Source organism: Urocampus carinirostris, chromosome 5 (assembly GCF_059441175.1).
Source record: "Urocampus carinirostris isolate Australia breed hairy pipefish chromosome 5, RoL_Ucar_1.0, whole genome shotgun sequence".
Taxonomy (NCBI): Eukaryota; Metazoa; Chordata; class Actinopteri; order Syngnathiformes; family Syngnathidae; genus Urocampus; species Urocampus carinirostris.
This window is the reverse complement of record NC_142353.1, coordinates 11,949,809-11,975,557: the sequence shown is the minus strand read 5'-3', so window position 1 is coordinate 11,975,557 and position 25,749 is coordinate 11,949,809. Positions and strand designations below refer to the sequence as shown.

General features: G+C 40.5%; 2 protein-coding genes across 4 annotated transcripts in view; one reads left to right on the top strand and one right to left on the bottom strand.

Annotated features, from left to right (window-relative positions):
• The window catches only part of vdac3 (voltage-dependent anion channel 3), a 28,174-nt gene extending 2,727 nt beyond the window's left edge, over positions 1–25,447 (top strand). Inside the window, exons 2-10 of one of the 3 annotated variants that reach the window (XM_088335754.1) lie at positions 8,211–8,324; positions 10,320–10,391; positions 10,478–10,527; positions 17,258–17,410; positions 20,644–20,696; positions 20,762–20,989; positions 22,889–23,039; positions 23,120–23,177; positions 25,090–25,447. In XM_088335754.1, the coding sequence (XP_088191880.1) occupies positions 8,211–8,324; positions 10,320–10,391; positions 10,478–10,527; positions 17,258–17,410; positions 20,644–20,696; positions 20,762–20,989; positions 22,889–23,039; positions 23,120–23,177; positions 25,090–25,181 (971 nt within the window). In that variant the 3' untranslated portion in view covers positions 25,182–25,447. Of the gene's footprint in view, positions 1–8,136; positions 8,325–10,319; positions 10,392–10,477; positions 10,528–17,257; positions 17,411–20,643; positions 20,697–20,761; positions 20,990–22,888; positions 23,040–23,119; positions 23,178–25,089 lie in introns of all 3 variants that reach the window. The other 2 variants (XM_088335755.1, XM_088335756.1) reach the window with 2 other exon arrangements.
• The window catches only part of ikbkb (inhibitor of nuclear factor kappa B kinase subunit beta), a 56,685-nt gene continuing 43,640 nt past the window's right edge, over positions 12,705–25,749 (bottom strand). The window contains exon 23 of the mRNA XM_088335749.1: positions 12,705–12,917. The gene's annotated coding sequence lies outside the window, so the exon portion shown is untranslated. The remainder of the gene's footprint in view (positions 12,918–25,749) is intronic.

The following is a 25,749-nucleotide window of genomic DNA, read 5'->3' as shown; positions in this document are numbered from 1 at the left end:
CATGCCAGTGTCAGGTTCTCTTAGGGATAAATTTAGAGTAGCTTGAATTAAAGTGTTGGCGGAGGTGGCTATAGATAAAGAACTTCAATCTGTCGTTTATCGTGGTTAATGTGGACCAGAACCCCTGCGATATGCAAAAATTGGCGAATTAACCCCAACATTTTGAACATTCTTTCTGACCGCCTCCCGCTTACAGCGTTAATGGATAATGGCTTGCAGCTGCATGGGGCCTGTTCATTTTAGGCAGAAAGAACGGAGAAAAAAAAGAACCATTATGCATGACACAAATTTTCTTTCTTGCCCCGCACTCTCAGCAATATACAATTAAAGATAATGGATCGTTGCAAAAACAGTGTAGTTCAATCTAGGCAGGTGATATCAGCACGTTTGAGCGGCCCTTACTAAAAGGAAAAAAAAAGTGTTCTGTTCGCCCTGCTCTCAGCAATAGTCGACCGGGGATAAAAGATCGTGGCCACAAGGACGCATATGATTTTAAGTGGGCCAAATAAAGTGTCCCAGCTTGCCAGCTTGCAGCCATATGTGACAGAGGATGAGTGCAGTTCAGCGCTTGGTGAAAAGAACAGCAAAAAAGAGCTGCCAGACCCGAGAAAATTGCGCTCTGCCAGTCGCCCTACACAGCTATGTGTGCTTTGGGATATTAGATTATGGCCACACGAGTGCAGTTTATCAAAGGCGTAAATACAGTAATGGTAAACTATTAGCCGCCAGGCAGGGGGGTCTTGGTCCCTATTTATTATGATGCACAAGGAATTATAGAATCAGGGCTGTCTGTGAAAAAAGCATTTCAAATGTTGTCATTTTTTGTAACTTCTTTGATGTATGTTATGTTTATTTGTATAGTCTTTAATCACAAGGAGTCTCAAAGGGCTGCACAGATTTTTGCAAACTACAGACTATTATTACATTATCCCCTGATCTAAAACCTACATGAGGGCAAGGAAAAACTCAAAAACCTCAACATGAGGAAAATGAAGAAACCTTGAGAAGGGACCCCTTCCAGGAACAATTTTAGGGCTTTTTAATGTAATGCCTTATTTTTATAGTTTGGTTTGACTAAAATAAACATTTTTTTGCACAACATGACCCAATTCATATTGTAAATGTTCCATAAAGACAATATGTGAAAAAAAAGACAAAACTGGAAATGCTTTTTTCAAGATATTGACCCAGAAAAATCATCAGTGGGCCACAAATGGCCTTTAAGCCATAGTTTGAACACCCTCTTTTACACAATTAATATATTACTTGCCCACCATTAAAACCTGAAAGGTTCTTTTGATTATATTCTTGGTAATCTATTACAGTTTTATCGTATTTGTGTTGTGCACAAAGTACAGAGAGAGTTATGCAACAGGTTTTCCTCTGATAAGCAGAACACTCACAGAAACTGATCTCATTTGTTCATATGGTCAGGGTTTGAAGGGGTTAATTTAAAAATGTAATCTAATACAGATACCTGTCAACTGTTGAAAAATGTCATTAGTAACGTAGTCCAAGTACCATACTATCACAGTAATGAAGTGGTTCTCCAATAGTGGGACGGGCCCCCTGTGGGGTGTCTCCGTCAAGGGGGCCCTGGCTCATTTGATTTCAGATTTTATTTTTTTTAATTTTCCCAGAATAAAGTGTTATTGCTTCTCCACTACAATAGGGGCAGTGGTGTTCTCAGTGGCAGCGTTTGTTTACATATAACCTCCACGGAGTGCATTGAGCACAGAGCATAAGCATTGACTATGACACGAAGTTTAGCACACCCTCGAGTGAGCCCATGAGAAAAATATTTAACACAGATGCTGAGACAAGCGAAGGAAAATCAATGAGATCTGCCGGACCCTGCTCTCAGCAATTGTCCACCGGGGATAAAGCATTATGGCTGCACGGGCGCTGTTTATTTCAGGCAAAAAGAATGGAAGTCAAGTCATGTTTATTTGTAAAGCCCCTAGGAACTGTTAGTCATGACACAATTTTGCTTTCTTGGCCTCCACTATCAGCAATATACAACCAAGGATAATGTTGCAACAATAGTGTAGTTCATTTAAGGCCATACTGGCAGGTTTGAGTGGCCCTTAAAGAAGGAAAAAAAGAGTTTTACTGGCCCTGCTATCAGCAATAGTCGGCTGGGGATAATGGATTGAGGCCACAACCATGTATTTCATTTCAAATGGGCCTGAATAGCACGTCTCCCAACCAGTGTTCCCTGTAATATTCCACGGGTCTGAGCATTCACACAAAGTCGGTGAGCAACGCTTGAAACAACAGTGAGCAACAGTAATCCCAAGTGTGGCAACTAAATCATTATCAAACATGTCCAAAACTTGACATCACGTTACATTTTGCTGAGTTTCCGGCAGTGCAAAATTATTTTTCACTTTTGAATGAATTGACTCATGTACGATTGCAAATGTTGCAACGTCATTTGCTTTTACAATTCTTTCACAAGATTTCCATTTATTTTATTCCTGGTATCTTTTGTCGCATAATACTAACATTTTGGGGGGCTTATTTAGTCGGTTGCACGATACACAACTGGATTTAATTACGGTACATTTTTTTAGTGGAAGTACAATTTTGGCAACAAGATGAACTTGATTTAATTGGAAATTATTTGAATGCAACACAAACTTTTTCCTCGTTTTCCCTTTTTTTCCTCCTTTCTTTAAAATTCCTTTTTTTTTAAAATCTCATTGTGTTTATTTTTTCCTAGCTGTTACTCTTTTTCTTGCTTTTTTGGTCTCTATTAGGTTTTTTCCCTTTATTCGCTTCTTTTTTTTTTCCGGCTTTTTTCTGAATTTTTCCTGCTCTTTTTTTCTCTTCTTCTCTCCTTTTGTTTTTTTTCCCTCAGCTTTTCACTGCTTTTTCATTTTGGTCTTTTTTTTCTTCTTTGATCTATTCCCCCCCTTTGTTTTAGTCATTTTGTGCACAATTTTACTTAATATTTGGTCGTGTAGGGATTAAAGAAGCAAAAACAGCCGTTTGGGACCCGAAAGAGACGTTGTTTTTTTTAGTGAGCCGAGCCGAAGAAGCCGGTTCTCAAAAAACTCTACTAACTTTACTCAACTTCGTTCTACTTCGACCTTGACTTCAAAATACCGCATTTAGAACACAGCGTCAGGGGAACCCGTGTATTTTTACCTTCATGCATCGAGCCCTGATTTTTGTGAGCTGGCTAGATTTTCTTGTGCGCGGAAAAGCTCTGGGTAGTGTGCAATTGCGCACACACGCAGCTTAGAGGGAACATTGCTCCCAACTAAAGTGTGTTCTGCTAGTCCCAGTTTGCTGGATTGTGTGACCCAGATAATGGTTTGTCTACCGTACGAGTCCAGTTCACTATTTGATAGACAGAACGGCAACAAGAGCCGCCAAACCAGACAAAGCAATGTGTGTTCTGGGATAATGGATGATGTCTGCATAAGTGCATTTTGTTTTAAGCAGAAAAAAAGCAATGGTAAAAAGCCTCCAAGTCTGACAGAAATGTGCTCTGTAGTTATACAGGTTTAGGGATAATGGATAACGACAAGGAAAGACCAGTGTTTTTGCTTTGTTGAAACTGCTGGCAGCAGTCAGCACGAAGGAAAATAAATTAAGCTGTCACTTAAAGGGACACTGTGTAATATTTAGTTCCTCCTAATGAAAGAAACATTGATTCCAATACTAGGCAAAAATACATCAACTATCATACCAAAGTCAATTTTTTACATAGTGGAATCCATACCTAAGGTCCCCGCCATGTTTGTCTAGCAACTTTCAGCTACGCTGTGCACATATGAACTGTTTTTTTCATTCGCATTAGACAACAGTGCCATCCAGTGGTCGGATATTCCACACTAGGGATTTAAAGACATTACAACGCAATCATGCTGATAAAAAGCGTAAATTTCTCTTTCTGCAAAATTGTTCCAATAACCGTAGATTTGGCATGGACGAATGTGACGTGTGACGTGAGCATTTGTTGTTTTGTCCCCACCAATATAATGTGATCACTTACAAAAAATGATGTATCTTAGTGGGGTGCAAAAGGATTTCTTCTTCCGAGGGAGGGCGTGACAGAAAACAGTTGAGAAGCACTGCAGTAATGTATTATGATCACTTTCAATTACTCCAATACCAAATATGCTAATAAAGGACAAAATAAACCAAATGTGACTAAATGACTAAATTGTGTTTAAGATAAATGAACAATGTAACCTTGAAAAAGAAATAGAGGAAACCAAGATCAGTAGTTGCCCGTAGTCCAACAAAAAGTGCTCACATTTTGACCACTTGGTGTAGTGTAATGAGCAAAATAATTCTTTCTCCTTCACATGGCAGACAAGTTATTCTCTGGTTGTTTACATTAAAAGCCCAATATAGTTTTAAACACATTAAGTTTTCACTTTATAAATTTGCAACAAACTCTGGGATATTTTGTCATCTCTAAACTGCACTCGTCGGGAGGCACACAATTATGGCGCTCTTAAAATAGAATACACGGTTGTGGCCACTTTCCATTATCTGCATATTGCTGTTATCTCATCTCATCTCATCTCATTAGCCGTACCGCTTATCCTCATTAGGGTCGCGGGGGGGCTGGAGCCCATCCCAGCCATCTCCGGGCAGTGGGCAGGGGACACCCTGAACTGGTTGCCAGCCAATCGCAGGGCACACAGGGACAGACAACTCATTCGCTCATTCACACCTAGGGACAATTTGGACCGGCCAATCCACCTGAAATGCATGTTTTTGGAACGTGGGAGGAAACCGGAGTGCCCGGAGGAAACCCACGCAAGCACGGGGAGAACATACAAACTCCGCACAGGAAGTCTGGAGCTGGATTTGAACTCACGACAGGTTCCCATGACATGAACTGTGCCGCACAAGCGCTAACCACTGCCCCGCCGTGCTGCCCGCATATTGCTGTTATTTCGGCCTAAAATAAAAGTACTTTTGTGTGGCCGCTATCCATTATCCCCAATTGCATATTGCTGTAAGCAGAGGCCTGGCAGAGCATACTTTCATTGGGCTTGGCAGTTTTTTCCCAGTCAGTCCACCAAAAAGTGAACTGCACTCAGGATGCCGCAATCCATTATCCCTGATCCCATATTACTGCAAGCACATTTCTGTCAGGCCTGGTGTCTATTATTTTACCATTACTGTATAAACCGCTTTCATGCGGCCATAATCCATTATCCTAAAACACACATTGCTGTGAAACGCAGTTGGCAGAGCACAATTTTGTCGGGTCTGGCGGCGATTTTGACAGTAAACTGCGCTCAAGTGGCAGCAAAAGAATTATCCCCGGTCACATATTTCTGCAAGCTGGGACTGGCAGAAGACACTTGAGTTCTTGCCCACTCAAAATGGAATGCATGGTTGAGGCCACAATCAATTTTCCCTGGTCGACTAGTGCTGAGAGCATTGCCAGAAGAACTCTTTTTTTCTTTTTTTTTCCTCAATAAAGGCCGCTCAAACGGGCCGATATGGCCCACCTAAAACGAACTTCTTTCCCTCAACTGTGTCAGTGATTGAATATGAATGTGTAATGGGTCCCAGACTAACCCTGTATCACAAAACAATATTGATTTAGATTGGCCTTGGCCTCACCCACAGGGTTTCTGTGAACTAAAGAAATTGTGTGTTAGAATGAGGCTGCGTGAACCATTCTTCTTGAATTCATTCACTGATCTGATTTGGGCAGAAGTGACTCACGCTGTGAAGCACACTGTTGAACAGATACCTCACAAAGATTCCTACCCTTATGACAGACAACACACTGCAGCAATACTGTAAATTTTCAACCTTATAGATTGATAAATAATTCAATAGATATTGTGTTCATCCATCCATCCATCCATCCAATATCTGCACCGCTTATCTTCAGTAGGGTCGCGGGGGTGCTGGAGCCCATCCCAGCAATCTTCAGGCAGTGGGCAGGGGACACCCTGAAGTGGTTGCCAGCCAGTCGCAGGGCACACAAAGACAGAGACTCACTCGCTCATCACACCCAGGGACAATTTGGACCGGACAATTAACCTAACATGCATGTTTTTGGAATGTGGGAGCAAACCGGAGTGCCCGGAGGAAACCCATGCAACTATGCAGAGAACATGCAAACTTCACACAGGAGGTTTGATCTCATGACACCAGAACTGTGCAGGACACGCGCTAACCACTGCGCCGCCGTGCTGCCCAAATTGTGTTAAAACTTTTCAAATTAAAGTTGTCACACTTATGATGGTATCACAAATGCAGTCAATTTACCATATGTTCATACTTGTGATAAATTTGTGAAATCGCACATACTGGACTGTCTCAGAAAATTAGAATATTGTGATAAAGTTCTTTATTTTCTGTAATGCAATTAAAAAAACAAAAATGTCATACATTCTGGATTCATTACACATCAACTGAACTATTTCAAGCCTTTTATTATTTGAATATTGCTGAATTTGGCTTACAGCTTAAGAAAACTCAAAAATCCTATCTCAAAATATTAGAATATCATGAAAAAGTATACAAGTAGGCTATTCAACTAATCACCTGAATCATCTAATTAACTCGAAACACCTTGCGAGGGTTTCCTGAGCCTTAAAAACACTCAGCTTGGTTCAGTAAACTAAATCACTGCTGATCTGACTGCTGTCCAGAGGACCATCATTGATACCCTCCATCAGGAGGGTAAGACACAAAAAGAAATTTCTCAAAGAGCAGGCTGTTCACAGAGTGCAGTTTCAAAGCATATCCACAAAAAGTCTGTTGGAAGGGAAAAATGTGGCCGGAAACGCTACACAACCAAGAGAGATGACCGCAGCCTTAACAAAATTGTGAAGAAGAGCCGCTTCCAGAATTTGAGGGAGCTTCAAAGACAGTGGGCTGAAGCTGGAGTCCAGGTATCAAAAGCCACAGTTCACAGACGTGTCCGGGAAATGGGCTACAATAGCCGTATTCCCATGGTCAAGCCACTTCTGAACTCAAGACAACGGAAGAAGCGTCTGACTTGGGCTATGGAGAAGAAGCACTGGACGGTTGCAGAGTGGTCCTAAGTCCTCTTTTCAGACGCATGATCTGGCACCTGCCCACAGTGCCAAAACCACCAGTAACTGGTGCACTGACCATGGCATCACTGTCCTTGATTGGCCTGCTAATTCCCCTGACCTGAACCCCATCGACAATTTGTGGGGTATAGTTAAGAAGAAGATGAAAGACACCAGACCTGAGACAGTCCAGTACACAAAAGGCCCCAAGGGGTTAAACTTACTTCGAGATGACGTCATCATTGACCGATGAACGACTATACCAAAATAACAATTATCCATCTACAAATAATAACACACAACACATAATTGCAGTTGAATTAATGATTTTATTGTCATTATACAAAAGTAAAACAAAATTCGACGGCTTCTCCTTTCAGTGTAAAAAAAGTCATTTAGTGTGTTGCGTGCGAGCATTGGATGTCCTCGATTGGAGACAGATCTCGCAATGATAAAAATAAAACCGTCTCGAATGTAGCGATTTCCCATGAGTTGTTGCTCAGGGTCATCCATTTTATGGTTAATGGACCTAGTGTTGGCAAATTACAGGGTCCCCAGCGGTGGCTTCGAAGAGTTGTTAGCCTAGCTGTTAGCAGTAGGCCGGATCAGCAGCACCATTCTTACTTTCTCCCTGATGTTGCTCAAGTTGCTTCTGGAAGCCGATAATAATCCACAGAGCACTCGCTGGAGATCACAATTTCATTGCGCTCTATTCACTTTCTTTATAGTCTGACGGAATCACTGATTTTTTTCTTAAATGTGCTTACTAATTTGTTTACAGAGGCCCTGCCCACCTGCTGTTTGACTGACAGCATACACCAGCCTGTCACAGTTGCACACACAGTCACACCCACTCAACACAGAGCACCCTCCCTAATCTGTCAGAACACAATGCACTCTACAATATCAATGACAACAAAAACAAAATCAATTGAGTTCAAAATTTGCGAAGGAGTGAACCAGCGATACCTAAAGCAGCCAGGAGTCTCTGTAATCCTTATTTTTACCAAATATACCAGTAATTTGATGACGTCTTTTTTCTCTTGTAACTGTAACGAAATACAATTTTTTGGGTATCCTAATGACGTAACATGTATCCCATTAGTCCTCAAGCTTGCATATGACAGTGTGAGAAGAAAGAGAGAAGGAGAGTGCTTGGTGTTTGTTGTTCCATGTAAGAGGCAATGTCGGAGAAAGGAAAGAGAGGAAAGGGCCGAGGAAAGCAGCAGCAGGAAAAGGCAGCAAACAAAGAGCGCAATGTCGCCAAGGGTCAGCATGCACCCAAGGGACACGGTGAGTGCAGGCTAGGAAGCTCAAAAACAGGCATGTCAATCATACGGCTTGAGGGCCGGATTCAGCCCATCGGATGGTTTAATCCGGCCCGTCATACACTCTTCAAAAAGAAAAGCGAGTCTATTTTTCTATGAATCAACAACATGTTTGACACAATTGTGAAAAGACACCTAATTCATTCAACATTTTATTTTGTGCTAACGAATAAAAAGAATTGAAAAAAGTAGGCGTTCTAGAAATACTCCCCCCCTTTGAGTTAACACTTCTACTTTGTGATCACAGCCACAAGCCTTTTTGGATATGTTTGCACATCTTGAAACAAAAATATTTGTTCATTCTTCCTGACTAAACAGCCCAAGTTTCTTAAGGTGTAATGGTAAACATTTGTGCACAACATTTTTTCAGATCTTTCCAAAGGATTGAGGTCTGGATTTTGGCTTGACCATTCTTGACCTTTGTATTGATCCAATGTAAATGTTGCTTTATGTTGTCCTGTTGGAAGGCGACACTGCACCTTATTTTCAGGTCTCTTGCAGGCTCCCAACGCATTTCCAGCCAAAATCATTCATCTTTTCACCAACTCTTACCATCTCCTCAGTCCCCGCTGAAGAAATGCTACCCCAGAGCATGATCCTGCCACCACCATGTTTGACAGTGGAGATGGTGTTATTTACTCTTATGTTACGCTTTGCATTCAGCCCAAAAAGCTGTAGTTTGGTTTAATCTGACCAGACCACTTATTCCACATGTTATTTGTATATGTGGCTTCTTGCAAATGCCAAACAGGCCTTTTTATATTATTCTTCCATGAAGGGCAGATTTATTCAGAGTACGACTAATAATTTTCTTATGCACGGATTGTCCCACCTGAGCTGTGTATGCCTCCAGGTCATCCAACGTGATCTTGGGCCTCATGGGCTTCCTATCAACTAAAAACTGCATTCAGTCAACTTTTAAAATAAACCAGTTAGCACATTCAATCACAAACATGACAATCTTTTTTCCCCTTTGTTGTTGAATAAATGTGTTTGTGTTTAGAAAAGATCCCCTTTCATACTTAATTATAATATGTAGGGAAGGTTACTAATGCAGGCTGAATGATCAATTATAATACTGAAAAACTACAGTAAACACTGTTTACTGATCCGGCCCGCCTCGCAACAGAAAGTCTGAATCCGGCCCCAGAGCCAAACTGAGTTTGACATGCCTGCTCTGAAAAGATTGAGCGGAAGGAAAGGCTTCTTCACCAAAAATAAATGTATTCTTTGTCTAACTGAAATAACAGTGCAGCTCAACAATACTAAACAACAAACGTTGAGAGTCTGGACTCATTCACCACCAATGACACAAAAGATACATTTTAAATTCAGTTCCAATGACGGCTTTGGATGCCAATCCCCAATTTTTGATTCACGAAGGAACAGTGTGTATTATTTAGCGCCTTGTACTGTTAAGAAAAAACATTATTATTAAAATGTATATACTGATTTAAAAAAAAAAGCTAAAACACATGAACGGTCACATAAACACCCATTTAAAAAAAATACTCGTCAGTGGAAAACATTTTCATTTATTTTTACATACATAACACGAGGCTCGCCTAGTGGGAGCTGACATGAATGTTCGCCATCTTACTGCCAAAGGTACATCCAATATCCAAGCCTCGCAAAAACGAGAAGAAGAGTGGTGCAGTTTGATCAATTTGAGTCTCCATAGTTTGTATTCGCCCTTCAGCTTTTAGCACTTGTTTTCAGTGGCTAGACACAATGCAGTGACATCTAGAGGTCAAATAATACACACTGTTCATTTATGGATGGCAATATACAAAATATATATTTGTATGTATATATATATATATATATATATATATATATATATTTATATATATATATATATATATATATATATATATATATATATACATCCATACACATATAGAGTGTGTGTATATTGTGTTGTTATTGTTTTACTGCATAAGTTGTTTTTTTTTCCCAGACGAAATGTCTGTCCCTCCGACATATGCAGAGTTAGGAAAGTCAGCCAAAGACATCTTAGACAAAGGATATGGTAATTTTTATATATATACATACACACATACATACATGTATACATACACATATGTAAATTTAAAATATATGTTGTTTCCCTGCAAGGTTATGGACTTCTGAAGCTGGACATAAAGACAAAGTCCCAGAATGGTGTCGTAAGTACTTTTTCAACCTCGTCTTTGAATTATTAATTTACAAGAATTGCTCAGCGTTGCTGGGCATTCTCCTCGGGTGAGGTTGTTGGGGGTGAGGTTGTTGGGGCTGTGGTTTGTTAAATAAAGCGCCAGGTAGCCACTTGGGAGAGCCAAACAGCCACATGGCCGCATGCACCTCCAGAGTTGTTTGTACCTGATGTGGAGACCCAGGGAATCAAAGGCAAGTTGGAAACGCACAGCCAAGAATCAGCTTTCCAGATATGAACAAAGGAAAGTTTATTGACTACTACAAAATTGTTCGGGGAAAATGGGGATGAGTAGTTATGGGCAAAATGAAGCCCTGCAGGAAGCCTGTGTCGGTGACGCATCATCACGTGAAAGGGAAAATGAAGCCTCGTTTTCGGCCGAGCAGATTCAGTCAGGTGACCAGCCCTGACCCATCGCTCGATCTTGCTCACGTGAAACAAAAGGGCTTGCACCCGGTGCTAACGCCGAGAGAGTAGAGATGGAAATTCCAGCTCGGAGCACTAAAAAGAGCCAGCTCCCAAACACATATTTTTGGATGCTTTAATCCATATATTACCAATTATTATGTGATATTATGCCCCAAACAACGAAAAATGAAGAAAAAAAGAGAAATACAAATGATACAAAAGAAACAGCAAGAAAAGATTAAATAAGCTAAGGGGGCTTTTGGGAGCTCTTTTCATCGGTATAGTACCAAAAACATCCATTATCTGCACTGCTTATTCCCAGTAGGGCTACGGGGGTGCTGGAGCCCATCTCAGCTATCTCTGGTCATTGGGCAGGGGACAACACCCTGGACTGTTTGCCAGCCAGTCGCGGGGCACACTGAAACAGACAACTCACTCGCGCACTTAATTTGGTCCGGCCAATTCCCCTGACATGCATGTTTTTGGAATGTGGGCGGAAACCGGAGTGCCTCGAGGAAACCCACGCAAACACGGAGAGAACATGCAAACCCTGCACAGGAAGGCTGGTAGCTGAATTTGAACCCTCAGAACTGTGCATCAGACGCGCTATCCACTCATCCGCCATGCTGCCCGTACCAATAACATTACATTATGCACAAAAGCAATTTAAACAAATTAGTAGTCTAAATTATAATAGTGGGTTTTTTTTCACTTTCAAGCTTTTAATACTAAGCAACTCAATCTCTAAAAAACACACATTAACATAGTGTAAATGAAATCTATGTACCTTTCAGTGCAACAACAGATAAACTATGAAATACATGAAAACACAGAACATGTAATGTAAAAAAAAGCTAATGGTGAAACACGTTATCTCTATGACATAGTATGAGAAACCCACAGGAAATAAAATAGTTTCTGATCTACAAAAGAAAATAACTTTAACATTTTATATACTATATTAATTTTAAATTCAATAACGCAGAACCAATGGAAACAAATGCATATTGACCATTCAGATTCACTATTGTTTCTTTAGGACTCCATTGCAACATCACAATAACACACCTGCAATACATCACTACTTACAGCAGAGGTCAGTAAGAATTGAATGAAACATCGAGTTAATGAACAAATGTGTGACACGTCAGCCTAAATCTCATTGCTTCACGAGGCTTCACTTTGCCGATCACTAGAACATCCAAGGTCTAGAAAAGGTTCTTCACTGATCGGAGGTAGGCTTCCTCACTAGGTGGCAGCGACAGCCAACAGTCACGATCAGATAAGGCTTCCAGCGCTCCCCGAAAGTTCAGGGTTCAGTTTAGTCCTAACTTCTCTTCACTCCCAAAGGAAAAAAAAATCAGAACTCCTCTTCTTACTTTACCAAAAATGATTTGGCTACTGTCTGCTCACCACAGAGTTTTGGAGGCACTGGTGCTCTCTCTTCCCCAACTTGATGATCTAAAGTACCACTGTGAAAATTTTCACAAAAATCAGTTCAGCTGTTTTGGAGACTATAAGCAACATACAAACACACACACGCACTCACACCCGAATCAGGATTTGTAAATTGTTAGGGAAAAAAACTATATTACAAATGTGGCGTTTACCAAATTGTTCAAATTAGGTATCTGACTCCATTAACCAAACACAAACTTCCTTCTCCTAACAATGCATGCTCGTTTCTTAATAGGAAAATGAATAAAGATAGCCGGTATTTTCACACGGGGGCAGATTTATTTTCTTAAAGTATTTAACTAAGTGAATTCCATCGAATTCAGCCGAATTATTGTTGAATTAGTCTAATTAGTCTTCGTCAAGCCTCCCTCTCACGATCTCCCATCTCTCGTCTCTCCTTCCGTCTTCCGTCTTTTTACACGTCGGGGCGTCGGCCACCCCCCATGGGTGGGCCAGGAACCAGCTTCACCACCTTCTCGCCGAAAGGCGCCGCCATGTCTAAAGGACTCACACCAACAAAGCTTATCAGCGTCCTATTGTTTTTCTGTAAACATCATTCTTGCCTAGGCTACAATGACCTCGCCCCACAGCTCAGCCAGTGAATATCTTTTGTATTTAAATGTAATTTGTATTTGATTGTAAAAAATCCCTTATAGTCAAATAAATAAAATATAAAATCCTTCAATATATAAATTTAGATTAAATTTAGATAAATAGATCTAGATTAGGGTTTGAGTTTTTTCCATTATGTTTTTTTTCTTTCAAACCGTACAACTCTGCATGAAACTGTATTGTCATGATCTTATATTGTGCCATTTGCTTCACTTTAGAATGAATGATAATATGGAGTTTGTTTTTCTTTCTTGTAATGTTGTTCTTTCCTTTTTGTATTTTTTTCTTTTTCCCTTTTGGATTTCAGATGGTAAGAAAGTGTGCTCCTGTATCAAGATTAACCATAAGTGGACAATGGTGCCTTGCGATTTATATTTTGTGTACATTGCAAACTTATAAACCAGAAAGTGGGGTCTCTTGTAGTACCGTAGATCCCCAGGAAACAGAAACCCACCTTACGACGTTTTCACTTTATGGTTTGGAATAAGATAAGGTTCTCCCCCTCTTTATGGCATTTTCCCCACTATACGACATCATCTACTGTGTAGAATAAAACAATTTTCCTGCCTCTCTTTAAATATTCCCCACTATACAACATCAATTGCGGAGTGTAATAAGATACTTTTGAAACCCCACTTAATGGTATTATCCCCACTCTACGACATCAGAAACGTTGTGGGAAAAGATAATTTTCCAGACTGTTCACAGCATTTTCTCCACAATACAACACCAACAACTGTGTGGATTAAGATGATTTTTTAACCCCTCTTTACGACATTTTCCCCATAAAACGACACCGACTGCGGTGTGGAATAAGATCATTTTTGAACCCCACTTCATGGCATTTTCCCCCCGATTTCAACATCAACTACAGTGTGGGATAAAATAATTTGTCAACCCCTCTTGGTGACATTTTCCCCACTAAACGACATCAACTACAATGTGGAATAAGATGATTTTTTTCGCCTCGCTTTACGGCATTGTCCCCACTATATGACATCAAGTACTGTTTGGATTAAGATAATTTTTTCAACCCCTCTTTAGAACATTTTCTCCAATATACGACATCAGTCAATGTGTGAAATACAATAATTATTATGCCCCTCTTTACAGCATTATCCCCACTATACGACATCAACTACTGTGTGGCTAAAGACGCATTTTCAACCCCTCTTTACAACATTTTCCCCACTATACAACATCAGCTACAGTGTGAAATAAGATCATTTGTCTGCCCCTCTTAATGGCTTTTTCCCCACTACACATCAATAACAAACTATTTTGTGTGGCCCCCAAAAAACTAAATAAAAATTTTCAGGGTCTGCGTGTGTGTGTGACAATTAACGTCTCTAAGATGGCATGGCTGTTATTGTCATTGCTTATTGCTTTTAGTTTGCATCGCGGCATCATGAAAATGCCAAAAGGCTGTTGGCTGAACTTCCTCCCTCAATGCCTTTTTCTCTCCTCATTCAATTCATAATGTAATGTAAAAAAAAAAAAAAACAACCTTCAATTAGTTTAGATATGGGTCCCAAGACTTGTGGTGATGCTAAATGGAAAAGCATAATAACCGTGGAAACAAAGCTCGAGATTATAAAAAAATAAGAAGAAGGCACATGGAATATTCAACAATTGGGACAATTATTAAGAATAAAGGGCTGTTAAAGCAAAAAATATTCTTAGGGCATAACAATCCTTGTATAATTTGTATCCGTCGTCTCCTTCCTCCATTGCATCCACTTGCTACTCCACCTTACCAGCTCAAGTCATGTAACGCCAAAGGTCAATCAAATGTAATTTTTCCTTGGAAACATTTTTTGGCATGGATCGAGATGGGCACCACCAGGCTGTACAAAAGGAACATCACAGGAATTGTTGCCCCTACGACGCAAGTGCTTATGGGATCCAACCCATCTAACCAACCTATGCATGTATATTACACACACGTTGTACTTATTGTAATGCTGTGGTTCTCAAATAGTAGGACTGTGTCAAGGGGGGCTCGTGTGACCCCGAAGATTTTTAGTTTTTGATTACTGTGCTCGAATAACGTGCAATTGCGCCCCCACTACTCTCGGGGACCAGAACACTCTTATTGGCAGTGTGCGCTGGTGGTGAATAAGTTTGTTTAGATTGAGCATTAGCGCTCAGAGCGTGAAGTGTAGCAGACCCTCAAGCGAAACTTTGAAAAAATATTGAACAGGGATGAGAACACAGGCGTAAATAAACAGAGATAAAGAGACAAACAAAAGTCTCCCAAAAGCTGAGAAAATATGACAAAGCTTGAGTATGGATGAGGAAAATATGGGCAACATACAGTTCCTAAAAATTTTGGCAGTAGAGAGAACGGAGCCAAATTTATGGGCGGCAGTAGCTCAGGAGGTAGAGCGCTCGTCTTGGGATCAAGGGATCCCAGTTCGAATCCTGGCTTGTCCGTGTTACATGTCGAAGTGTCCTTGTGTAAGACACTGAACCCCTAATACCCCCAATAAGCAGGTTAGTGTCTTACATGGCTGCAATACAAGGTCGCTATCGGGAAATATGAAGCACACTGTAAAGCACTTTGGGAAGTCATTGACTTGAAAAGCGCTATATAAATGCAGATCATTTCATTTCATTTCATCAATTCGACATTATTTAAGGCCAGTACGGCCCAATTCACGCTGTGACGCTCAAATTTTTTTACGTTTTAATTTTTTAACATCCCCAACCAATGTGTTGATTCAGCACGGATGGAGGTGACATTTCATCACCAGTGTCGAGCTATCATTGTTTTGTGCCCACCAATATTCAGGGTTTGTAGACCTTTTTCATGGCCAAAATCAAGCACTTTCAGGGCTTATTTTTCAAGTTTTCCAATATCTAGCCCGATCTACAGAAAGTTTTATTTCTGTTGACTTGGATGACCAAAATTAGATCGTTATCTTTCTGATAGCACATATTTTCTATTTTGAGCTGTTCCTATCTACGATCTTTTTGTGTCAATCGGCTGCAATAAACTGACAGGAATTCTGCCTCATCATTTGTTCAACTTGGCTACGTCACACTTGTTTACAAACATAGAAAGGGCTTAATACGTGTTGGCTAATAATTGAGTTTGAAATAGAAGAAAGAATGTCCTGGATGGATAAAAACAGAAAAATGAGCCAAATTTGGACTCATTTGATGATATTGATTGCGCCGAAGCAGAGTGCATTCAATCTTTCAATTGACTGCTGATCTTTTGCTTTTTGTTTAACTTAATATAATTTATATTTTTGCGTGTTTTTCAGAATTTCTGTTTCTAAATCGGTTAAAGTAGAATTGTAAATAGTTATTTTTTTGCCATTTATCATTTATTTATGTCACGACCAGAACAAAGGGTAGACTCAATCGAGTAACGTTTCTCACAAGCTTATTGAGATAAAGACGGAAGGCAGCGCCCGCGATCCTGTGCTTGTGGACGCGGGGAGCAAGCCGCTCACAGAGTCGGAACGTGTACGAATGCGGAAGTGGATCTTCCGGAGCAGGAGATCGTGGTGTCGGGGACAGAAAAAACAGGTTTGATAGCCGGGATATGGGAGCAAAAACGTGGTTGGGATCAAAAATGTGTCGCAGCCGGAGGCAAAACAGGGAAATCAAGAACGGACGGGTGGAAAACGCGTGCAAAAAGCGGGACCGAAGTGCTTGTCTTGTAGATACACAGGTTCGCTGACGGACTGACAACAGTCGAGTGAAAGGACTGAGCTTAAGTAGGACAGGGAACCAATCAGGAAGCCTGCAGCGGCTGGCGCCAAACGAGAGGGCACAGGTGAAGTTCATCAGTCTTCATGATAATTTATAGCACTGAAGAGTTGATATTTTGAATTTATATTTTATTGTTTTGCATTTTCAGGGATTTTGTGTGTTGTTCTACTTTGAATCTTTTCAGTGTGTAAAAACAGTTGCCTTGGAAGGGGGCGCGAGAGTTTAGCTAATTAGCAATGGTTTCTATTCCCTGCCGTATGACAATCCCTATTTTAGAAGGGATTCATGCCGTATCCCGGAGGTCTACTGCATTTCAATGAACCACTGCATGTGCTAGCTAAAGTTTGCAGCTTGTACCTTCACTAAATCATCTCCTCAAACATTTGCCTCCTCCTTTTTCCCAGCAGAGAAACAATGCATTGTGTTTTTATCAATTTCACTTTTAGCATGGAGCTCCCTTTATCTTCATGCATTCACTTGTCCTTATTTTTGTCTGACAGGAGATGGCCTTCTCCGGCTCCAGCAACACAGACACGGGCAAGTCGGGAGGCTACCTGGAAACCAAATACAAAATGGCAAATTTGGGCCTCAGCCTCAACCAGAAATGGAAGACCAACAACACTCTGGCCACGGAAATCACAGTCGAAGACCAGGTGCAGTTCACTTTTTGGTGGAAAAGACAGCAAAAAATAGTCGCAGAGTTCGATAAAAATCTGCACTGCTGGTCCTCGCTCACAGCAATATGCGATTGGGGATAATAGATAATTGCCTTAGAATGCAGTTCCCTTTAGGTTGGATAGAAAAGTAAGAAAGAGCAGCCAGGTCCAAGCAATATCTGATTGGGGATAATGGATGATGACCACACGGGTGCGGTCCACTTTTTAGTGGATAGAAAAGTTAAAAACAGCCGCGAGGGCTGAGAAAAATTTGCACTGCTGGTTCCTGCTCACATTAATATGCGATCAGAGATAATAGATCATGACCACACGGGTGCAATCCACTCTGGTGGAAAGAAAAGCTAAAAAGAGTTGCCAGGTCTGAGAAAAATTTGCAGTGGCGGTTCCTGCTCACATTAATATGCGATCGGTGATAATGGATAATGATTGCACGGGTGCGGTTCACTTTTTGGTGGACGAACGGCAAGAAAGAGCCATCAGGCTCGATAAAAATCTTCTTTGCCGGTCCCTGCTTGCAGTAATATGCAATTGGAGATGGATTGTGTCCGCAGAAGTGTAGTTCATTTTTAGTGGACAGAATGGCAAAAATGAGCTGCTGGCCTGAGAAAAAGTCCCTCCACCAGTCCCTATCCGCAGCAATATGCGATTGGAGATAATGGATCAAGGAATCGTTTTTAGTCCATAATACACTGAGGCTGCGTAGTGTTCTGGTCTCCGTTAGTCGTAATAAATGAGGGATTACGGTATCAAGTGAAAAAAATAGGTAGGTAGGTAGGTAGATAGATAGATGGATACTTTATTCATTCCCGTAGGGAAATTCACACTCCCAGCAGTATCCTTTTGTTGTTTATTAACAGATTAACAGGATGATCTCGGGGTGCTGTGTTGTAGTTTAGCCACAGCAGAGTGGATGACGACACACGCTGGTTCAAAAGTTCGACGTCCCTGCAGCAGATGGAAATCTTTGTGCCCAGGGTCACACCACCTTGTGTTCACGTATATAGCGAGTCCACCTCCTCGCCGCTTCCCGCAGGCGTTTGTGTCTCTGTCTAACAGCGCTAAGGCCAGGTAGCTTTGGACAGCTCCGGGTAGCTCCACGTTAGCGTCCGGGATGCTAGACGTGCGCCATGTTTCCGTAAAACACAGCAACACAGCAATTAGGGACAGGTGTGGGATGGTTGGACACACCTGTCCCAATTACAAACTGATTAGGCGCTCTCTCGTGGACAGAAGCGTGCCAGACCCTAACACTGCGAAGAGAAACTTGCGCTTCAACAAAGCTAGCCGCTAATGCTAGCATATAACGTGGTTGCTAGGAACACAAATACAGGGAGTGCAGAATTATTAGGCAAGTTGTATTTTTGAGGATAAATTTTATTATTGAACAACAACCATGTTCTTAATGAACCCAAAAGTCTCATTAATATCAAAGCTGAATATTTTGGAAGTTGGCGTGGGGCTTTTTTAGTTTTAGCTATTTTAGGAGGATATCTGTGTGTGCAGGTGACTATTACTGTGCATAATTATTAGGCAACTTAACAAAAAACAAATGTATACCCATTTCAATTATTTATTTTCATCAGGGAAACCAATATAAGAGATCAGCATTCACAAATATACATTTCTGACATTCAAAAACAAAACAAAAACAAATCAGTGACCAATATAGCCACCTTTCTTTGCAAGGACACTCAAAAGCCTGCCATCCATGGATTCTGTCAGTGCTTTGATCTGTTCACGATCAACATTGCGTGCAGCAGCAACCACAGCCTCCCAGACACTGTTCAGAGAGGTGTACTGTTTTCCCTCCTTGTAAATCTCACATTTGATGAGGGACCACAGGTTCTCTATGGGGTTCAGATCAGGTGAACAAGGAGGCCATGTCATTAGTTTTTCTTCTTTTAGACCCTTTCTTGCCAGCCACGCCGTGGAGTACTTGGATGCGTGTGATGGAGCGTTGTCCTGCATGAAAATCATGTTTTTCTTGAAGGATGCGGACTTCTTCCTGTACCACTGCTTGAAGAAGGTGTCTTCCAGAAACTGGCAGTAGGACTGGGAGTTGAGCTTGAGTCCATCCTCAACCCGAAAAGGCCCCACAAGCTCATCTTTGATGATACCAGCCCATACCAGTACCCCACCTCCACCTTGCTGGCGTCTGAGGCGGACTGGAGCTCTCTGCTCTTTACCAATCCAGCCACGGGCCCATCCATCTGGCCTATCAAGACTCACTCTCATTTCATCAGTCCATAAAACCTTAGAAAAATCCGTCTTGAGATTTTTCTTGGCCCAGTCTTGACGTTTCAGCTTGTGTGTCTTGTTCAGTGGTGGTCGTTTTTCAGCCTTTCTTACCTTGGCCATGTCTCTGAGTATTGCACACCTTGTGCTTTTGGGCACTCCAGTGATGTTGCAGCTCTGAAATATGGCAAAACTGGTGGCAAGTGGCATCTTGGCAGCTGTACGCTTGACTTTTCTCAGTTCACGGGCAGTTATTTTGCGCCTTGGTTTTTCTACACGCTTCTTGCGACCCTGTTGACTATTTTGAATGCAACGCTTGATTGTTCGATGATCACGCTACGGAAGCTTGGCAATTTTAAGAGTGCTGCATCCCTCTGCAAGATATCTCACTATTTTTGACTTTTCAGAGCCTGTCAAGTCCCTCTTCTGACCCATTTTGCCAAAGGAAAGGAAGTTGCCTAATAATTATGCACACCTGATATAGGGTGTTGATGTCATTAGACCACACCCCTTCTCATTACAGAGATGCACATCACCTGATATGCTTAATTGGTAGTAGGCTTTCGAGCCTATACAGCTTGAGGTAAGACAACATGTATAAAGAGGATGATGTGGTCAAAATACTCATTTGCCTAATAATTCTGCACTCCCTGTACAATGCGTCAGGGAAATATGTTGTGATTTGTGATTAACTGACTGCAATTCAATTTTAGATTAAAAAAATAGCTGTGCTGCTATCACTAGGATGAAATAAGTTAGCTGCTTATGTTATCAGTTTCAAATGTGGCTAGCTGCCTCAAACACATACTCAATCCATTATTTATTTTCTTTGTATTTTCAGCCTCATATTTACCCGCATCAGTTGCTTCTCTTTCCTAATAAGCAATGCTAATGTGGCTACCTGCCACAAATATACATTTAATAATGGAAATTGATGTTAAAAATGATAAAATATGATTTTTTCTTGTCTGCAGCTGGTGAAAGGTTTAGAGTTTGGCCTGGACACATCTATTGTACCAAGCACGGGGTAAGTATTTTATATTTAGATGTATTTGATATTTTAAAATGTTTGCATTTGTTTTCGCCCGGCAGTAAAAAAAGCGCCACACTGATGTCGTCCTACAAGCGAGACTTTGTGAACGTGGGCTGCGGTCTGGTTTGTGACATGGTCGGCCTTACCGTGCACGGCACGGCCGTGCTAGGCTACCAAGGCTGGCTAGCAGGCTACCAGCTAGCCTTCGACATAGCTAAATCTGAGCTCTTCGCCAACAACTTCGCTTTGGGATACAAGGCCAACGATTTCCAGTTGCACACCAGCGTGTGAGTAGTGTCGCAATTTTCTTTTTAAAATTATGCCTAGAATTTTCAAATGTGTCCAAAGGACAGCATGGGGGCAGTTTGTGGCCCCGTTTCTTTTTTCAAATGGGCCACTGGAAAAAAAGATGCATGAAAAACTGTCCATTTTTAATTTCATAAAAAATGACTGTCGTTGAAAAAGTGCCTCTCGTTCAAAAATGTTATCATTTACAAAAATTAAAATTTTACAGAAACTGTCAACTGAAAAGAAAATATCTCCATGTTTTTTCATTATTTAAAGCATTTAAAATTAGCTTTTAATATAGCACTGGCAAAGCGCATTTCCATTTTTGTCAGAGGTGGCAGTGCAGCATGCAAAAGCAGCAATTATGCATATTTTCGTTGTTGCCATGGAAACATTTGTCCACTTCCCGAAATCTGTGTTTCTGCATATTTATTACTCACAAAAGGTTTCAGATCATCAAACCAATTATAATATCACACAGAAACCACGCAAGGAAACACAAAATGTGGTTTTGAATTGTTGATTAAATGTGGCCCTATGTGAAAAAGGAAATGGTTACAAAAGAGCCTCAGAAAAACATCCAAAGAACTGCAGGCCTCACCATGTTGTATGGCGAGGCAGGATACAGGTTCTAGCACAAGCGGAAATTTGAGTTTTTAATTGGGAAAGGGGAATTAAACACAAAGCGCTCAGATGGAGGAAGGATCAAGTCAAAAACAGAAAATCACAGTCTAAAAATAGGCCCCTGGTAAAAAAGTAAAGTCTTACGAATTCAGGTTGGGTTGGGTTAGGGAGGTATGGCAATCGCTACTGATCAAAGCAGACAATACGACAGTCAGTGCTAGCTGCTTTTAACTGCTTGAGTTAATGAGCAGCCGGTGTGGTCAATAAGCACTACAGCGCCCTCTAGCTGCAGTAGACCGGGTGGACCCTCACCCACTGGCGTCAGTTTGGTCATGTTCACGACTCAACTTTGAGAAAAAGACACTGGCCAAAAATGACATCCATGGGAGAGTTCCCTGGCAAAAACCACTGCTGTCACATGAGAACACAAAGAATCTTCTCACATTTGCCAAAAAGCTTCTCGATTATTCTCAAGAATTTTGAGGAAACATTCCTTGGACTGATGAGTCGAAAAAGGAAGTTTTCGAAAAGGGTGCATCTGGCATAAAAATGGCACAGCATTTGACAGAAAAAACAGTAAACAGTAAAGCATAGTGTTGACAGTGTGACGGTTTGGGGGTGCCTCAGGACCAGGACAACTTGCTCTGGTTGGCTGAAACATGAATTCTGGTGTTTACCAGAAAATCCTGAAGGATAACGTCTAGCCGTCAGTTCGTGCCTTCAAACTCAGGCGCCCTTGGATCAAGGCAGCAGGACAATGATCCAAATCACACCAGCATTTTGTCCTCTGAATGGCTCAAAAACATAACAAACTAGGTTCTGTGGTGGCCAAGTCAAAGTCCGGATTGAAATCTGAGTGAGATGCTGTGCTGAGACCTTAAGCAGGCTATTCATGCTAGAATACCCTCCAATATGGCAGATTCGAAACAATTTTGCAAAGAAGAGTGGGCCAAAATTCCACCAGTGTTGTGAAAGCCTCATTACTAATTAGCATAAACGTTTCAATTCTGTTATTGCTACTAGTGGTGGCCCAACTCGCTAGTATGTACAGGGGGCAATTACTTTTTCACAAAGGGCCAGATAGGCTTTGATTTTTTTGTCCTTAATAAATGAGATTAAAATCGTAAAACTGCATTTTTATGTCCTTGAGTTGTCTCTGTGTGATATTAAAATTGGTTTGATGATGCGAAACCTTTGTGAATTATAGATATGCAAAGAAACAGGGAACAGGAAGGGGAAAAATACTTTTTCTCGGCACTGTATACCCTCCGCAGGAACGACGGCACGGAATTCGCTGGCTCGATTTACCAGAAGGTGAACAGCAAGACAGAGACAGCCGTCCACCTTGCCTGGACGTCCGGAAGCAACAACACGCTCTTTGGCGTGGGGGCCAAATACAAGCTGGATAAGGACGCCTCACTTTCCGTAAGGACGTTTTGATCATGTCCATGGTTGCCATGGACATTCGAGAGTCAAGAAGTGCGCTTTTTTTTTCCTTCACGCAGGCCAAAGTCAACAACTGCTGTCTTGTCGGTGTGGGATACACACAAAACCTCAGGCCAGGTTGGTTTTTTTCACACTTTTCCTGAAAACAGGGTTCGTACACCTTTTTCATTGCAAAATCAAGCACTTTTCAAGGGCAATATTTCAATTTTCCACTATATTTTAGTGTCAATGGGCTGCTATAAACTGACAAAGTCTGCCTCAACAAAGCTTGCGAAGCTTAAAGGTATCACATTTCTTTACAAGCTCAGGTTTTGGGCAATAATGGAGTTCAATATGGAAGACTAAAAAAAGAATTGTATGTATAAAAAGCAGAAAAAGGAGCCATATTTGGACTCAATTTAGTGATAGTGATTGCAACAAAGCAGAGTGCATTCAATCTTTGTTTTACTTATTTTAATTTTTGTTTTTTGCATGTTTTTCAGAGGATCTGTTCCTAAATTGGTTAAAATAAAATGGTAAATAGATATTATTTTGCATTTTATCATTCATTTATAGCACAGAAGAGTTAATATATATATATATTTTAATTATTTTGCATTTCCAACGATTTTGTATTGTTCGACTTTAGATCTGGTCAGTGTTCTGTTAAGCTACAATTTTTATGCATTTTTACAAATTATTCTGTAAACCTGTAAATAGTTTTATTTATATTTTATGTGTTTTGCACTGATCCCGTGCAAAACATATTAAATTAATAGAAAAAATTGGTGCATAATATTGTATTATTATTGATACATACCTAAAAATACCAAATATCTGAGAAACCATTTTGGAGCTTCTCAGTGAGCCAAGCCAAAAGAGGCAGTTTTCTAAATAGAGTGTCCTCTTGATTATGCCAAGAGTACAACAGTGTAGATTTTCCCAAAAATAATATTGTTTCGGAGCCTATAAATCGCATACAAAAACACACATCCACAAATTGGTGTTTATTAGGTAGGTTGGAAAAGATTAAAAAAAAAAACTAAAAATGAATATTATATATATATATATATATATATATATATATATATATATATATATATATATATATATATATATATATAATCTAATGAATAAATCTATAATAAATAAAAGTAAACAAAGACTTAAAGCGATACTGTGTATTATTTAGTGTCTTTATGTGTTAAAAAAAGCCAACAATATTGAATTCAGTTATAAGCAAAAAAACAAACTATAATACAAACATGCCTTTGTTATGACAAATCTGCATTTAGTTGACATATAATTAACCTCGTCTAGATCATGTTGCCATTATTGTTGGCCATCTTGATATTATCCCCCTCTTAAAAAAATGGCAAAGGGCTGGGCAGGTAAATATAAGGGAAAAATGGTGTGGTTAGGACTATTTGAGTCTCCATAGTTTATATTCTTCCTAGTGCTTTTTTCAGTCGCACTATGCAACAAAGCGACATATAGAGGTCAAATAATACATCTGGTCCCTGTATGAGTCTGATAAATACTATTCGTTTCATGACTTTCAAGAATGTACAATCCGAATATCTAAAGGAATTATCTCTATATCTGAAGGAGTTATCTCTTAAAAGCACAGTATGTTTGGGAGCAGGGAAATCGGCACAGCAGATAATTTTTTTTATAAAATAAGACAGGTGACCTCTCTCTCACACAGCACATGGATCCTTTGACCGCCAGGGTCATAGAGGCACAGCTTCCTGTGGTGTGCCTTGGCCAATTACAGCCTGGTGGCACCCATCCCTCTCCAGGCCGTTTTTTACAGGGGTTTTCTTCCTCATTTGAATTAAAGTCAAATGTTTTGTGATTACATAGCTACCTCCTATCATACTTTGCGCGTTGTGTTAAATACAGAAATGGAACCTAATTCAAAGACTTCGCCTATTAACTTGGTGCGACCTATGGTCATGAAAATATGGTATTTGCAAACCATGGTGGAACATAATTGGTCAATACCAAAAGTTCATCTCAATACTTTGTTATGTACTTTTCACCGCAGGGATTAAGCTAACGCTCTCTGCGTTCATCGACGGGAAGCACGTCATCGGGGGCGGACACAAGATGGGTCTCGCCTTTGAACTGGATGCCTGAAGATGGCGAGAGTTAAAAAAAATAGATTTCAGAATGTAAAAACATGAAAAAGAAGTGAATGAAGCACACACAATCACATAAACAATAAAAGGGCTTGTTTTAAATTGATAGCATTTTTGACGGATTGAAAGTTCAGAAATCCTCTTTTGAACTTGATCAACTCCTCTGTTGGGTAACTGTGTATGATTTTGGGAAATTTACATATTTTTCTGCAAATACACGACTGTCATAAACTGTGCAATAATAAATAGAATGTCTCAAACTTCTATCGACCACAACCAGTCCAGCCTTTAAACAGTTTACTTGATCTCTGTGTGGTATTTAACATACAGTGAGGAAAATTTGAACACCCTGCTATTTTGCTATTTCTCCCACTCAGAAATCATGGAGGGGTCTGAAATTTTCATCATAGGTGCATGTCCACTGTTACTATCACAATGCATGATTTTTTAACAATTTATTTCACAGTGGCACCTACAATAAACTTCAGACCCCTCCATGATATCTAAGTGGGAGAAATAACAAAATAGCAGAGTGTTCAAGTACTTATTTTCTTCACTGTAAATCA